This window comes from Pieris brassicae, chromosome 9, assembly GCF_905147105.1.
Source record: "Pieris brassicae chromosome 9, ilPieBrab1.1, whole genome shotgun sequence".
Taxonomy (NCBI): Eukaryota; Metazoa; Arthropoda; class Insecta; order Lepidoptera; family Pieridae; genus Pieris; species Pieris brassicae.
Window position 1 is genome coordinate 7918438 of NC_059673.1, and position 17476 is coordinate 7935913.

The following is a 17476-nucleotide window of genomic DNA, read 5'->3' on the forward strand; positions in this document are numbered from 1 at the left end:
GCGATCGCTTACCACGCCGAGAGTGATTATTTGGCACACGCAGCTTCAGTATCTCCATTAATAACATTTCCGCATTATATATTTTGCCTCTAAGGACCTTAAAAAAATACAAAGTGATAGTTAGGTCAATCCTTACTTCTAACTTGTTGTATCCCACCATACCCAAGACAAACAAAGTTGGATACATTACTGGGTAATGTGGGTACACTCCATACAACCTCATGTAAATGTATCTCGTAAATTTATTTTGAATACGCTCCAACATTAGAGAATATTTCTTTTCTTATGGGGCCCAAATCATAGAGTTACATAACGTTATTAAAAACCAAAATACATTTGAAAGCCATAATTTATGTGGATTCTATCAATGATAAACATAATATAAACATAACAAGTTTTTTTTTCATTTAATCATAATTTTTCATACTGTCATTTCCTGCTCACAAATACATATACACAATATTCTTAATCTACATAGTAATAATAATAATAATATAAAATTTAAACAAATATAAAAAGTTTGTCCCGGTGACAGTGTGCCTTTAATGCTGGCAACATTTTCTCGCTGTATTGCAATACTTACTTGCCATTAATAGCCTATTTAAATAATGTTCTCTAAAGTATAAGAACTCTAAAATCTCCAATAGAGTTCTCGATCGACGAAACTTCTCGAGCTGAGCTGTTATAAAAAGGCCCTTCAGACCAAGAACGATATTTAATTCAAACGATAAAAAAACCGTTGTAATAGCGTGCCAGCCTTACCGTAGGTCAGCAACCCGTCCATCGGTGATTCGTTAAATACAATAAAGGTTAAAGTTTAATGTTCGAACTCCAACATGTATCTAATTAAACGGTGTATGTTTAATTAATATTGGATTTTGTTCAAGACAATATCAGAAACTCGATCAGAATAAAAAGCTATGAGACACGAATAGAAATTTCGCTTAATGAAAATATTTATTGGCTTCCGTTGCGTGTAATCGTTACCCAATACACAGCAGCAACACATAGGTACAAGGTATTAGGTTTACGATTTACATGTTATTTTAGAGAAAGAATAAAATGTTTATTTATTTTCCTTATTTCCTATTTTTACAGTAACTTAGTACTAATAGAAAAATATTAATGTAAAAAATTAAAGTACACACAATATAAACAAAACAAATAAATTTTAAAACCTAAACCTTTTTATAACTATGTAATTATAAAGAATGTGAGCAGTGTTGGCCTAGTGGCTCCAGCGTGCGAGTCTCATCTCTGAGGTCGTAGGTTCGATCCCCGGCTGTGCACTGATGTACTTTCTGTCTATGTCCGTATTTAACACACGCACGTGCGATAAAGGAAACCATGATGAGGAAACCGGCATGCAAGAAATAATATACAGAGTCGTATATTATTTCTTTGGATACAAATATTTATCGCATCACACGCCATATAAAATCCAACAAAACAAATTTCCATTTTCCATTAAAAACAGTTTAATATACATTATGCTAATATATTAATTTATATGCATTTATTATTAATTTACAAGTACGTAACTAACAAAACTTCCTCTATAACTTTCCCTGCATAAATGGTTTAAGGTATTTGTGAAAACTCTGATTAACAGGCTCAGCGTTGAGCGGTGACTTGAGAGCTTCTTCCATGAGTCGTTCATACACTCTCCCGTCGTAGGCTCCAAGGGTTGAGTGTAGTATCTATAATAAATATTTATAAAACTATGAATACAAGCGATGTCTATTATCTCTTAACAATTGACAGTCTCAATCAAAGATGTATTGGCGAGAAGACTTTACACGGTTCTCACACTAATGTCGATCGGTAAAACTTATTAATATATTATTATAAACTCATTTAATATTATAAGTTAAAATATTTATAATATCTTGGTATAATTGGCTATTTGACAAGATATTAAAATCTCTATAGAACCTATACAAATTGTTATTTTTGATACTGTTAAGTATTGGTGTGCGTCGCTACACTGTACACTGTACACACGTAAACAGTTTTTTACGTGTTCATTATAACTCTACAATTCTACAAATACTTACTTCTTTGTTGTTTCAAATGTTAAATTTGAGTGTTTTTTTTTAAATATTGTGGCAATAGTTTTAACTTTATGCCACATAAATGTACTAGTTTACTTGGTTTGTTTTTCATATATATTGTTTATCTATGTAATCTGTTTTGGCTTTCCGTATTGTCTAAGTGTTTTGTTTTATAATATGTATATTAGTTGTAAGATTACTAATTATTAAATAAATTTTTCGATAAATTAATAATTATATAGAATTTATTAATGCGCTTTAAGTTTTAAAGCCAGGTTTTATATGTATTGCTCGGTAATTGAAGTGTCAAAGACATTACTTATCAGAATTAAAAATAATAATTTGCATATTTTGTCACCCATTAATCAAATAGCCCATTGCCGCTTTAAATTACGATCCAATTATTTATTTATTGCAAAGTCATAAGATACGTTACGGCTATACATACCGTATATTTCAAATTCTTATAAATAATTACTACCAAACATAGTTTAGCTCTTTTAATCTGTAGCATGAATAAAGATCACGTGTAGTCTAGAAGTATGACAGCTTAGTACTTACACCATCCCGTATGTCGAATGCATCTACAAGGCCTACGACGTTTGGTCGAAGTTCTACCAAAATGTCTTCATACCAGCTTTTCATTTCTCGTATGTCGCTCTGAGCAATTGGAGCATACTGCGAGCATATTTGCGATTGAGTTAATTTTTACGTCGGTTAAAAGCAAATATAATCTATGGGTATAGAATCTTTATTTCCGTTACGACTTTCAAAAATATTTACACCGACTACTAACAATTACACAACTCAATGAAAAAAGTAATAATTAATACGCAAATCTTTAATTGATGTCAATCATAATGCACGTCAAACGTCATTTAAAGGCGCCAACTGAGTTGGTACCGGTAATCGACGTAGCCAGGCTATTAAACGGTTGCCATAATTTGTAAGAATTTTTGGCAAGAAAAGATTTTTTTTTAATATTTTGGGTATGATTAGATTAGTGTGGATATGTTCGTGCAGGACTTAAACACAGACTTCATATTTGAACAGATTCTGTTTGTCAAGTGCATCACTGTCACAAAATATGTTTGCTGTTTATGTTCTATGGTGAAAGCGGAATATTAATAATATGTTTAAGAAACTTATATAATTATATTTTGTAATTGTTTCTTAAAGTGTTCTTAAGTGATTTTTTTTTAACTTAGTCTATCTTTTGCCCGCGTGTATTATATTTCGTGTATTCTAGCTTTTACGACCTCTTCGACAATATCGTTTTATTTCAGTCATATAAAACCATAACTTATTAATTATACATCCAAACATTCCTCATCACACTATTTATGATAATTATTCCCACATGATAATGATTTTTCACACTTTATACAAAGATTATTATAAATAGATACCTGTAACAAATCCCCAACTTTCTCCAGAGCCCAATAAACACAGTAAAGTTCAACTAATTTCTGCAAAACTCTACGCAGCTCTGGGGACACGGTAGCCATTGCTTTATTCATCACTTCGTAAAATATTGACAGGATGATAACACGACAATGAGCCTGAAGATGAAAAAAAGCTCTGTTATTTCAGAAATATATATTTATTCTAAGTTTCTTGCCAGTTTTTAGAATCTTTTAAACAAATCTACTCTTTACGCGTACTTTTTTAACACACCTTACGTTTTTTACAGCACTTTAAGTTTAATTATATATTACGACAAGCATATAAAATATCTTAGCAGTCTTATTTGTTATGTAATGTTAACCCTTGAAGTTTTATAGTCAACCCTCCTTCGGACAAGCACAAAACCCGGTGAGGCCGCAGAGCAGGCGGGAAACAATAACCAGCAAAAATATAGGAGTATTTCGTCCCTTTGTTTTGGACTCCATGGTCGTGGAGTTCAAGGGCCCAGGCGTAAATCCAATATTGAAATTGGCACCTGGTAGATGGTAGCGGTGACTCCTGAGCTGGTGCTTTTCTCGCTCAACGAATAAGTATCGCAATACAGTGAAAAAAGTATTTACAATATTGTTAACCTACATAGCAATAAAAAGTAATAATGGATAAATAGAAAACTAAATTAAAAGTTTGGTCCCTGTGGCAGTGTACCATTAACGCTGGCAGCATTTCGTCACTGTATTGCTAAACTTACCAATTCGTTGAGTAACCAGGCGCCAACTTAAATCTTTAATTAGCGCCTGTGCTCTTGAACCCCACGGCCCAAGATCCTCTACTCCAAAGGGAACAAAATTTGGTAGCGAAGTTGGTGGAAAGACTTATATTTGAGCCTTTTAAGAGTAAAATATAGTTCTAAATATACTACCTCAGCGGCAGATACGAGTTGAACAGACGTCATGTTCCAAGCATTTTCAAGAGCCATCCCATTAGATATTCTTTGCTGCATGTGATCCACACTTGATGATATTTTGCTAGAAAAGTACAGATGGTGTAGAAAAAAGCCATTATATGAAGTGAACTAGGCATATCGAACTATTAACACGGATTCATTAAGATCTTACGGACTTGCTACTTATTATAGACATATACAGACGTAATATTTATTACTAATAAAACACACAGGGAAACACAAAAATAATAATAAAAAATAAGAGAAATAATTATTTTTCTTTTAAAGAACAAAGTACGTTCAGGTCCTCTGACTCCGTCAAAATCCTCTTAATTTTAAAGTCAACCTTTAACCAGCCTAGAAAATTACACCCATGAGGGCATAATTTAAAAAACATATTAAAAACAAACCCCACAGCAACGATTTGAAATCCTTTAATGATGCATTCAGTGGAATTCTGCCATTTCTCAATAAAACCTTTCGATCTTGTGTTCTTTAGATACTCCACAGTTGGCGTTAATTTCGCTGTGTCAACATTCTGCCACGTCTTCACCAAAAACCTAAAAAAAACATCGCTTATTTCTCACGTCACGTCCTCGTGGGCCTCCTGGTGATCCTACCTAGGCCCATACTCTGTAACTAGCAATAGCGATAAACAGCGATAAGTTTTTATTCCTCGACTTCACAAGGTAAGTGACATGAGACGGATATTAAGAGAAATTGTCTATGACTTTTAAAATGTAAAACAAGCTCTATAGTCTATCGCAGTGTTTCCTTACGTGGGGGGGGCACAGAGGGTGATCCCACAATTGGATCATGTTGGGCAGTTTTACATTATGTTTTGAAAATAAACTTACTATTTTCCACAAACCGTTTCATTAACGTTTCTTAAGTGAAATGTTTTTTATTGTCATAACATATGTGAATGGCTTAGATATTTGGTATTTGAAGCATGGCACTAAAAAACTTGGGAAACACTGCTCTATCGTCTTTCGAGTCGCAATAAAGTCGCAAGAAAAAAAATTATTACGGAACATATTTGTCGGTGCAATGGGGCTGGTATCGGCAGCCATTTTCTATTTAATAACATCAAAGGCCGTTTTTGCCACTCAGCACCACTATGTGGAACCAGCTGCCCACTGAAGTATTTCCGAACCAATTCGACCTTCAAGAAAAGAGTGTACCAATTCTTGATAGGCCGGCAACGCACTTGCAAGCCTTCTGGCAATGTGAATGTCAATGGGCGGCGGTATCGCTTAACATCAGGTGAGCCTCTTGCCCCTTTGCCTCCTATTACATAATAAAAAAGTCAAATTCCCTCAAATCAGTTACAATATTGTTTATGAATATTGACAAATCTAATGATGTCATTAAATAATTAAAATGACAGCCGATACCAGCGCGATTGCTCCGACATATCTTATCAATTAATATGTTAAAATGTTTTATTATGCTAAGTATCTACTTGTACTGACTCAAAAAAACAATCTTATATAGTATTGCCTTTTGTTAACATAGCTTTTACACATTAAGAAAAACACTTTTTGAACGGATTGAAGCTATGTATTAGTATTAAAAACATACAATTATTTACATAATTTTATCCTATTCTTTTAGGTCACGGTGACCACGCACGCTGAAGAGCACGCGAAACGTCGGACAAAAAATTAAATTATGTAAATAATTGTAAGTTTTTAATAATAATACATAGCTTCAATCCTTTAAAAAGTGTATTTTGTTAACAATCTTATAATAAAATACCTAGCAGTCTGTAGTAACAGAACCGTATTCTCCCCTTCATATGTGCAAGCGGCAGTGACCAGGCCATACGTCAGAGGCAGATTTGATGAGTGCATATACCCATGTCCGCCGCACGCTAAACGGCAACGTTCTACGCAATTCGCGGTATCTGCTGTACTCACAGCTTTTAGACAACAGGCCAAGGCATGCAGCTGAAATTATTATTAAATTGTCCGATAACAATTTTAGTTATAAAAATATAAAATAAATTATAATTGTATCACTAGCTTAGTTAACTATATACAGCTGTCTATGTTAAAATTATTTTCATAAAAATATCATCATGAAATCCCTGCTCAAAGCTTTCACCATTATTTTCGTACTTTTGTCTTGGAATTTTCGATGTATTTACTTGCAAGTTTTTTAGTTGTAAAAATATAAAATAAATTATAATTGTATCACTAGCTTAGTTAACTTTATACAGCTGTCTATGTTAAAATTATGTTCATGAAAATATCATCATGAAATCCCTGCTCAAAGCTTTCACCATTATTTTCGTACTTTTGTCTTGGAATTTTCGAAGTATTTACTTGCAAGTTTTTTAGTTGTAAAAATATAAAATAAATTATAATTGTATCACTAGCTTAGTTAACTATATACAGCTGTCTATGTTAAAATTATTTTCATAAAAATATCATCATGAAATCCCTGCTCAAAGCTTTCACCATTATTTTCGTACTTTTGTCTTGGAATTTTCGAAGTATTTACTTGCAAGTTTTTTAGTTGTAAAAATATAAAATAAATTATAATTGTATCACTAGCTTAGTTAACTTTATACAGCTGTCTATGTTAAAATTATGTTCATGAAAATATCATCATGAAATCCCTGCTCAAAGCTTTCACCATTATTTTCGTACTTTTGTCTTGGAATTTTCCAATTATTTACTTGCAAGAAAGTTTTATAGTATTATTTTACTTATGATCAAATTAAATCAAAATATAATTATCTACTAGCTGCCCCCGCGAACTTCGTTTCTCCTTAATGTGGTTTTAGTTAGCCTTAATACCGTGACACGAAAGAATAATTTCACTGTTTTATCGTCACTATAATTTGAATTAGATTTACACTTCGGTTTAAGTAACACGTGGTTGGCTATGCTAACACCAAAAATTTAAAAAGTAGAAATAATTGAATTCCACGGTATTTCGTTTACTACAAAATAAATTTAATTTATACTTTAATAAATTCAATCAATCACACATGGTAATCATGATATTGAATTGTAGCTTATATGACACGTTTGTCGGTTTACCATAGCAGTGCCATCTATTGATTATTCACTCAATCCAATCGACATCTGTTAGAATCTTTTGGAGTTAACAGATAATTGTGACTGTCAATTAATTATAGACAAATAATTTGCAATAAAATAAAATTGCGACTATAATTAAAGACCTAAGCTATCCTATCTCTTAGGTTGGACTAGACTGCTCACGGTGTGCCAATTTAATTGAAAATCGGTTAAGTGGTTAAGGAGTCCATCGCGGACAAACATCGTGACAGGAGATTTATATATATTAAGATATATAGGCGTCAAAATTAAAAAAAAATGTTTATAAATTTGCACTTTAAGTTTAAGTAATATTCATTAAAATATATATCGAAACGCCGATAGTAAAATAACAGGGGACGTTTAAGGTTAGCAAAAGTCGGAACAGAATGTCGGCGTTTTAGATGCTCAAATTTATTCAAAGTATTAAATTTAAGTTTTAATATCAATTTAAAAATTCCTAGACATTTTTTTCTACGTCATACATCTTGATGATATAGGAAAATTAATTATATGATACCTATTATATAAAACTAAAATTGTTTGTGCCTTTATCGAACCACAGTTGCTTAACACATCAAGTAACCAAACGAATCTAATAGTAAAACGCAAAATTGGTTAGTAAACTATAAACTGACCATTGCAGTGATATTTGGAATTACATTCTAGACTTCCTATAAAACTACTGCTATACTAAAATGAATAGATAATTATACAGATGTGATACATACTTCCGGTAGTCTGTTAAGATTTCCTCCACCCAGCTCTTCAGTCACAGTATTAAACGTGTCCCATAATTTGTTAGCTGTCACTCGCAAAGCGTGGGCAGTCGCAATAGAAATGAAGACCTTGTGTTGTTGTGTTATATAGTCTAGAATCTGTGTCTCAGGCTCCCTAAAAATATGTTAATTGTCAACTGTGAATGTCAGACCCAGAAATAATTAAAAAGGTTATACTGCATTTAACACAATTGTACAACGGTATTTATTCAAGTTAATTGTATGATTTTTTTTAAAGCGCGCTTTTTTGTTGCGCCATTGATTTTTTTTTAATGTATGATTTAGTTTTATTTTGATTCCCTACAAATTGTTAACGATATCTGGGAACATATATAGTATATGTGATGAAATTCGTAGGGTTCTTGAATGTCAAGCTTGAAAATCAGCAATTTACAAATACTCACCCTTCCTTCGTGTGACACTGCCGCCTAACCGCCGAATATCTAACAGCAATCGTCGAAGCCTTTGATAGGTAATTGACCATATCGAATACTATAACAACTCTTACAAACACCATCGCTCCATAAATAAGCTTACTATTCTTCGACTTCACATACGTTCCATCTTCCAAAACCTGGGCATGCTTCATCAACATTTGATTTCTAGGTATCCTTACATTATCTAAGCCTACGAAGCCATTATTAACCGAATTCAATCCTAGCTTGGCACCGATGTCTCCTACTTTGATACCAGGCAAAGGTTCGTGAGTTTCTTCGTCTCGTACTTGAAGAATAAATGAATGTATTCCGTGGCATTGTCCTTTTGTATATAACTGTGCTACCACGATGCAGTAGTTAACCGTATGACCCACTGAAAATGTATATAATAAATTCGAAAGGAAGTTTTTGTCTAAGGATATTTGGGAACATCGTAAGTTCACGTAATAATACCAGACTGGATGTTTCTTTGTCGTTTCAACCAATCGCAATCAAACGAAACGCGCCGTTCTTTCACCTTTCATTATCGGTGAAGTCAAATATAATTTGCTAGCATGGAAGACATAACTGAGCTTCAAGGAATTTATACTCGGTGCATTTTATATTTTAATTATATCCAAATTTTTACTATCATACTCACATCCTCCAGGCCACCACTTGTACGAGGTGAGAGTGGGTGAGTTTAGAACAAACTCTTTGGTGGATGGATCATACGTAGCTGTCGTTTCCAGTCCGCGGACGAATGTTCCGTGGCCCAATTCCGTCTATAATATATGAAATGTAATAAGATATTTGCGACCAACTCGTGTCCATCGACATAATGCCACAATGCTAGTTGGGGTTCGCACACCTATCTAGAAAAACAATTGCAAAACCTGCAAAATAAGTATCATCTACTGTATAAGGCGTTATAAGGAGCACGATAATGTTTCAATAATGAAGATTATTTTAGCGAATCACATTACTAAGTTTTACAAATAAATATTAGAAAACAGAATGGAGAAGTCCTTAGCAACGTACAACAACAAATTGATGGCCAAGATTTCTGGAAAACTTCGTACGTTTTTAACCATAAATTAAATTGGTTGAGGGAATAATAAGTAATTTTGGAGCTGTTGTTAATTCGACATATATGTATTTCTATTAAAATAGTAAAAAAATGTGTATCTACACTTTTGGAAAATATACTTATCTTAGAGGAGTTTTGTGCTTACATGATCATCATCATCATCATCAATTATAGCATCACCCTTTTCACCAAAAATAATATCAGGTGAAGCTATGCTGGCGTGCACATCGCATGATATCATTTTTTCGCGACGAGATATCTACCTCAGCTGCTTTCTTTTTGATTCAGGTGCTTGAACTCAACGGATGTATAATGGTTGATGTTCAATTGATTTGTTTTCTAAATTAAATATCCTTCTGACTGTCAATACTTATTTTTAAATACCTGAGCGTATGTTCCAATTATGCTGGAGTTCCACGCTCGAGGCATCCATTGGGCTTGCTGTTCTTCCGTTCCTTGGTTGAGAATAGCTGGCATGAACATGATGTAGTGGACACCCAGGGGTGAACCATCGCGGGTCTGCGCTGATGCCAATAGTGCAGTTATCACGTCTCTGGAAATAATTTAATTTATTAAATCAAAGAGATAGTACTAGCTTACACAATGTTAGCTTTAATTATATGAAATGATATAATAATTGATGTAAATATATATTTTAATCAAATATTATAATATTATCACGCTGAAGAGATGGGTTAGTGTATAACAAGGACCGGATCAAACAGAAGAAGAGTTATACCATCAGAAGTTTATTTCTGATTTCTTCTTAAGATTTGACTTGGCGCCGTCTTCGATGACGTGCTATTAATTCCAAGTTATAGCAAGTACTATGCATGTTACTAGTTATACTAGGTAATAGGTATATATTACTAGTTATACTATGTAATAATACTAGGTCTACTAGGTACTGGGTATATTCATAGTTATACTATGTAATAGGTATATTTCTAGTAAACTTAACAAGTAAAGAATTCAAATGTGGAATTTAAAACACGATGATTGTTGCATGCTAAAGAAATCGCAAGGATCCCCTAAAGTGTGAAAATCGATTAATAGGCATTAATGTTACGATTTATTTAATAACAGTTAACAATAAAACTATACGCAAAAACAATATTTAATAAAAATAATTAGAAATTTAAAAAACTTTAAAAAACGTTAACAAAACCTTGTTATTAAAGAATTTACTATTAATGTATCTATTTCGTGGAAACCCGTTTTCTAATAACTAAAGATATATAATTCAGTCAGAACAAACTCCGAAAGTGTAAGCACATTTTTATTTGACTTTTTTGACCTTGGTATAAAATTGACAAAAAATAACACACGCAATTATGTTAATTGCTGGAAAACAATCTGATGAAACAATGGTTTTATTTTAAAGACAATATTTAAATAAAATTACAGCGCTTACGCTACGCTTACGCGCCACGATTCAGGCACGGAGAAAATGCATTACGATATTGATATTTTTAAAACAATTTATAAATCTTCTGTGTTCGGAAACAATTATTGAGTAATCTACAAAAAATACTAAAAACGTAATTTATTATTAAATATTATCAATTCGCTATGTAGTCCATCGCCAGCAGAAACTATTGAATTCATACACGCATAGGTACTCTGTAGTCTTCAACAGTGGTACCGACTCTGACGTTTTTGTATGCAAGGTATATCTAGATCAAGATATATGTCTCAATATTCGTAGCGCTAAATAGCAACCTTGAAATCGCGCGGTACTAAGTCATTGACTCTTTGAGTATGTTTTTTATAATATAACATGGGACAAACTTGCAGGACGCTCACCTGATGTTAAGTGATGACCCCGCCTGTAGACACTCAAGGCCAAAGGGCTCCCGAGTGCGTTGCGGGCCTTTTACGAATTGGTACCTACGCTCTTTTCTTGAAAAACGTTATGTCAATTTGGCTCTGAAATACTTCAGTATCGCTGTCGGTATTGCTATGGGAAGTTACACAGAGTAAGGAGCCAAAACCTACTGAGAGTGGCGGTTATAACCAAGCTCTCCAGCAATATAATAAAAAATTCTGCGGAAGATTGTCAAACATGTCACTGAAATTAATAGCACGAAAGGTAACGCGGGTGGTGCCGGTCAGCGGCCTCCGTCTCGCCCATAAATATCATGACGATATTTCCGGAGTAGTTAATAATGTCCCTTTTTAAGAAAGGGGAGACTTCGACACTCCCCTGCTACTTAGCTACTCGGTCACATATCTGACTGCGTGCCCGATAGGCTAGTACGTAGGGGTCCTCATAAAAAAGAATATATAATAAAAAAACAAGTATTACGATCCTTATTAACAATTCAAAATCAATTACCTGTAATCTGTAACTGATGTTTTCCCTTCTTCTTGCATTTGCCGAACTAAACCGAATAGTATCACAGAATTTTTAACAGCCCTCTCATACTTCTCTTTGTGACTCAAATATTCTTCCGGTACACCGTCGAGGTCTTTAGTCCTACTCAGTAAAACTTTTTCTGGAAAATATACGTGAGGCATGTTTTATGTTAGGTAATCCACTTTGGAGATTAAAATAATTCAGAAACGAGACTTCGAGCGAACTTTAACTCCGGTAATTAACTTCACCTTTGACTTTCACTTTTGTGGTAGTGCGCACACTCTCGGAAATGAATATAATATTTATAATTTTCTTAACCTACATAATATTAATAAAAAGAAAATTTAAACAAATTTAAAAAGTTTAGTCCCTGTAGCCTTGTACCTTTAACGCTGGCAGCATTTCGTCACTGTATTGCTATACTTATTGGCGGAGCGAGGAAAGCACTAGCGCTGAGGTCGCCAAAACTATCAACCAGAAGCCAATTGAAATCCTTAATTAGCGCCTGTGCACTTAAACCCAAGAGTCTCTACTCCAAAGGGAATAAAAACAAGGAGGAAAGACTCTTATCTTTGAGCCGATATTATTTATTAGGTAGATATACGAATGGGTTCTATAGTATATTTCATAGGTGTTGAGGGGGCCCTAGCCTATTAAGGCAGGACTCAGCTATTACAAAAATGCGATTATTTAAATAACACTTTATAAAAGATATAAAACATATCTGGTTTATACATTACAACTTAATGCGTTATAGTACTCAACATATTAACATAGAGCGCTCCATATATCTTGCTACGAGAACTAAAAATGGTAATTAGTGTCAGTCACCTCTTTCCCTTCTAGCGTCAGTTCTATCCCTTCCACCATCGATTAAAGTTGTCAATTCAGCAATTTTAAATGTACACTTATCTCGTTCTCTTTGCAAATCTTCATTAATTTTTACCATTTTGACACACGACTACCCAACACTCGAGCCCGGCGCACAACTGGACACTGAGAAGCACATAAAATATACACTCATATTACAATACGTCGAAGCTTATTTATCATTTTTAACTAACATAATATGTAAATGTACTGATTTAATTATTTATTGAACGCATTACCAACATAAAACCTAATTCGTTTAGAAGTCAAAACATAAAAGACAAGTTATATATATTTTTAAATAAACGTACATATATGTATTTGTAGATGCCGTGGTGAGGAATATTTATATTGAGGCGCGCACACTGCTCCAGTGGATTCTTTGACACTGATGAAATTTATCGTTACTTGGCTGAACCGGATCATTTTGCATTTTTTTAACTACATTTAATTACTTTGAATTTTGAAAACAATTGAAGAACACTGCAATAAGCAAAATGATGAAGTGTACGCTCACAGTTCTAAAGAAGCTGATCAAGTGGGCGTAAAGGTACATCGTGGTCATCATCCTGCGTCAGTGATGGTTTGGTGGGGCGAGTCAAGAAGTCACAAGAACTACATTTTTGGGAAAAAGGAGTAAAAACTTCAGCCAAAGTATACCACTTGACACTCTTTTTTGGGACACCCTGCATATACTTATATATTATGTCTTTAATGTTTTTGTTTGTGTGTGATTTATTAGAAATAAAAACATTTTAAGAGTTTGAAGTCGTTTTATTTGGGAATTTGGAAAATAAATAATATCTCCTACCTTCGTAGGTAAAATATTTTTTCAAAAATTTAAATTCAACCACCCCTAGTTTCTGAACAGTTTCCATCCCCACATCGATATTTCACCTATCACCGTTTCCGACGAATTTCAAGATTAGTTGATTATTAAGAATAGAAAATGGAACACTAATTCGATCCAGCTAAAAGACACCGCACGCGTTGGTGATTTGTTATGAATAGGCGACGGCAGCACCTGACCTCTGGTAGATAACGGACAAGGCTCGGGTGACCGAGTAATGGCCGTAAAAAAAATGTTTATTATGGAACATAAGATACAGGAATCACTTATTCCACGTCACGTATTAAATTTGAATAGGTAGAAATCTACTCATCGGCAAAGAAGAAAGGGGGTGTGGGCCGAGAAAAAAAGCCAGCGAAAAAACTCTCGATACTCTTTTAAAATAGAAAATCATCAAACAACACTTATATTAAAACCAACATCGCAAATTAATTAGAAGCCTGTCTAGCATTAGTCCCAGGCACTTTTATCAACTAGATACTCGTTAACTCTATAGTAAGCTTTTTTACGCAGATTTTCTTTAATACATGTCTTAAATTTATTAAAAGGCAGAGATAAAAGAGCCTCTGGGATTTTATTACAGAAGAGTATCCCTTTTCCCAAAAAATAATTACTAACTTTAGATGGTCTAGTACGGGGAAATTGCAGCCTGCGTTTGTTCCGAGTATTAACATTGTGCGTATGTTCTATTCTAGTAAACTTATCACTATTTTTGTATACATAAGTACATAATATTTCCATAAATATATTGCGAGGGGAAGGTTTATTAACACAGTAAAAACTAAACTAACTAATGTTAGGTGATCGAACCAGAAATCCTCCGTGTATAACTTGCAACATTCCTGGCATCAGACCACTTTATATATTTCGGATCCCAAATCTCTAACAACGGCAGCTCTCGGAGACACCGAGAGAAAAAAGCGAGTCGGCATGGCTAATGCCATGACACGTTTAGGCAACATCTGGGAGAATTGGTGTCAAAACCAAAAAAGGCCGATACGGGCTAGTTCCTATCTTCCTGTATCGAGTAGATACGTGGACGATCTTCGATGCCTTTGACATGTGCTGGCGGGGAATGCTCAGAATACCGTGAATTGCGAAGCGCACCAATTAAACACCGATTAAAGAGATTTGAAAACACGCACAAAGAAATGATCCAGTAATCTAACATAATGGTGTCCATCTTACGGAGAGTGTAGTAGAAGATACCACATAAGTGATAGAACAACATATTGATAATTATGGGTACTTAGTGGCGGCGCGTGCCGCGCAACGAAAGCGACAGTGGTGGACGACTATGCCACTTGGCAAGCGGTTCAGCTGATGCTAGACCTTTAGAATAACAGCTAATATTGTAAATACTTTATTACAGAAAGGCTTTATTACATTACAAAAACACCCCCTCAACCCCAATAAAGGCGATGGAAGCATCGAAGTAGTTAAGCTTTATACAATGTATATATATATATATAGATGATGTGTGTTTTATCCGAATAAGAGGTTACAAAAAATTTCCATTGCAATTTTGCCCTTTCGTGTCAATTTCACAAAAATAGGATTAAAAAAACAACAATTTGGATCCAATATTTAATTGGTTATATTACAAATTACTTCTTAGCAGTAACGGCGGCCTCGTCTTCCCTCGCGAAGGTTTGCAGGAGCTCCTCCTTCTTAGCGGCAATACGTTCTTCGCGCCGCTTGCGCGCTTCCTTGACCTTGTTACGACGGGCTTCAGCCTGGTCACTGTAGACAATGGGGAAAATTTTAAACATACTAACGAAGATTTGTCCTGGCTTGTTATTTGTGTATGTGTACCAATCTTCAGTGGTGGGGCGTGCAAGTAATTTAGTATTTATAAATGACTACTGAAAATTTTTATCACACTAAACTAAAGAAAATATCAACCAAAACTAAAAAAATTTACACTGTACACTAAAAATTATAATATCAACAAGTGGTGAATGAGTAATGTAAATGCACTGAAAAGCTTGTACTGAACTTTATAGTTCTAATACAGTAAATAAATAAATAGGTACTTAATATTTTATAAGAATATTGTTATATGCTGTTTAATAATCACATGTTTATAATGTATATGAATGACAGTTATAATAAAGCTTATTATTATATTATGTTTAAACTATAATTGACCAGATTTTCTTCAACACTAGTGCAATTTAAAAGCTAAGTCACAATATACCATAATAGCCACAGATAAGAATATTGTAAATTTCCCTAATCCTGTACAACTCATTATCAGCATGACATTTCAATAGCAATCAGTTTACCTCAACATCTTAGTCCTAGCCTTTTCAGCCTTCTTCCTGTGGATGTACTCCATCAGTACACGTTTGTTCTTGAAAACATTACCCTTCGCCTTCATGTACAAGGCATGGTACAGATGCCTGTCAATCTTCTTGGCTGTTCTGTATTTGAGCAACAACTTACGGAGCACCCTTTGTCTTTGTACCCACAGTTCCTAAAATGGCACAATTTTTATCAATAATTATAAAATACTCAGAAACCGTTTGTAGGATAATAATACCATTAATTGGCTTAGTAAACTTTTAGTGTCTTTCAAATCATATTTATACCAGATGTTTTAATTTCTTAAAGCTTAAGTCACAAAAGTAATGCAAAAATTATAGTTACTTGTTCCCTATGACTTTTATCTAAGATTTAAATCGTGAAAATGAACAATCAATCATAAATACAAGAGACTTTAATACTTACTTTCTGTGGCATCCGGGCATTGGCTGTACCTCTTCTTTTACCAAATCCACAATGACGACCTTTCCTACGGGCCTCGGTGTTCTTACGGACACGGGCACGGGAATGAACTGCTACAGGCTTCTTGATGACCAGACCATCCTTGATCATCTTACGGATGTTCTGTCCTATAATATAAAGTTTGAAGATAAGCATAAGAGTAGTGAAATGTTAATCACACAAATAGGCCTCCTAAGTATAATTTTACGTTAGTTGTGCATAATATAACAGAAGGTTGTCATGAAATTAATATTCACAAATACTTACTGGAATTAGTGTTGGCGATTTCATTGATTTCATTTGGATCTAACCACACTTTCTTTTTACCACATCGCATAACAGAGGCTGCAAGCCTCTTCTGTAATTTGAGGGAACTGAAAAAGAAAAATTTGTGTGTGAGAACCACATGGCTTCTCGGACCGACGTTGTTGACAACGTGAACACTATTTAAAGTAATAAACAAATGATGCAAAAATTAATCCAACGTAACATTTGCACGATTTTCTGTTCGATTTTATTGTAAAACAGCCGAAAAACCTTTAAAATTAAATAAATACAATTAATCTAACCTCATCCTAATTCGGTGAGATCCAACGCACACAAGAAAGAAATATGGCGTCTTTTAGATTTGGCAACTGCGCATGAAAGTTACCATTATCAAAAATTTTAAGTTTACGGAAATGACAGAAAGTAATCTGTGGAGACAAGATGTACTTTAAACCTAGTTGTCATTGTCAACTTTGAACCATTTGATAATTTACTGTTTGACGTTGAATGTCAATTGATGAATGAATGAAAAGTGTAAACAGTAAACTCTTTGTCTCACAAATTGTTAAGATCATAAATAACGTGTGATTAAATAAAAATG

The 17476-nt window shown here is 33.9% G+C and overlaps 2 protein-coding genes across 2 annotated transcripts; both read right to left on the reverse strand.

Moving 5' to 3' along the window:
- Window positions 1–1237: 1237 nt before the first annotated feature.
- Window positions 1238–13151, reverse strand: LOC123714602 (probable peroxisomal acyl-coenzyme A oxidase 1). The gene is made up of 12 exons (XM_045668944.1): window positions 12951–13151; window positions 12099–12258; window positions 10145–10313; window positions 9332–9455; window positions 8659–9064; window positions 8207–8369; window positions 6166–6356; window positions 4815–4964; window positions 4381–4486; window positions 3464–3616; window positions 2616–2732; window positions 1238–1700 (listed from the first exon to the last, which is right to left on the reverse strand). Exons 1-12 carry the CDS (start codon window positions 13066–13068, stop codon window positions 1557–1559), a joined length of 2001 nt encoding a protein of 666 aa, XP_045524900.1. The 5' UTR covers window positions 13069–13151; the 3' UTR covers window positions 1238–1556.
- Window positions 13152–15412: 2261 nt separating this feature from the next.
- On the reverse strand, window positions 15413–17277 carry LOC123714624 (60S ribosomal protein L19). Its single transcript, XM_045668977.1, has 5 exons — window positions 17178–17277; window positions 16876–16982; window positions 16573–16736; window positions 16128–16318; window positions 15413–15582 (listed from the first exon to the last, which is right to left on the reverse strand). The coding sequence occupies exons 1-5, from the start codon at window positions 17180–17182 to the stop codon at window positions 15447–15449; spliced, it is 603 nt and encodes a 200-aa protein (XP_045524933.1). The 5' UTR covers window positions 17183–17277; the 3' UTR covers window positions 15413–15446.
- Window positions 17278–17476: the final 199 nt, after the last annotated feature.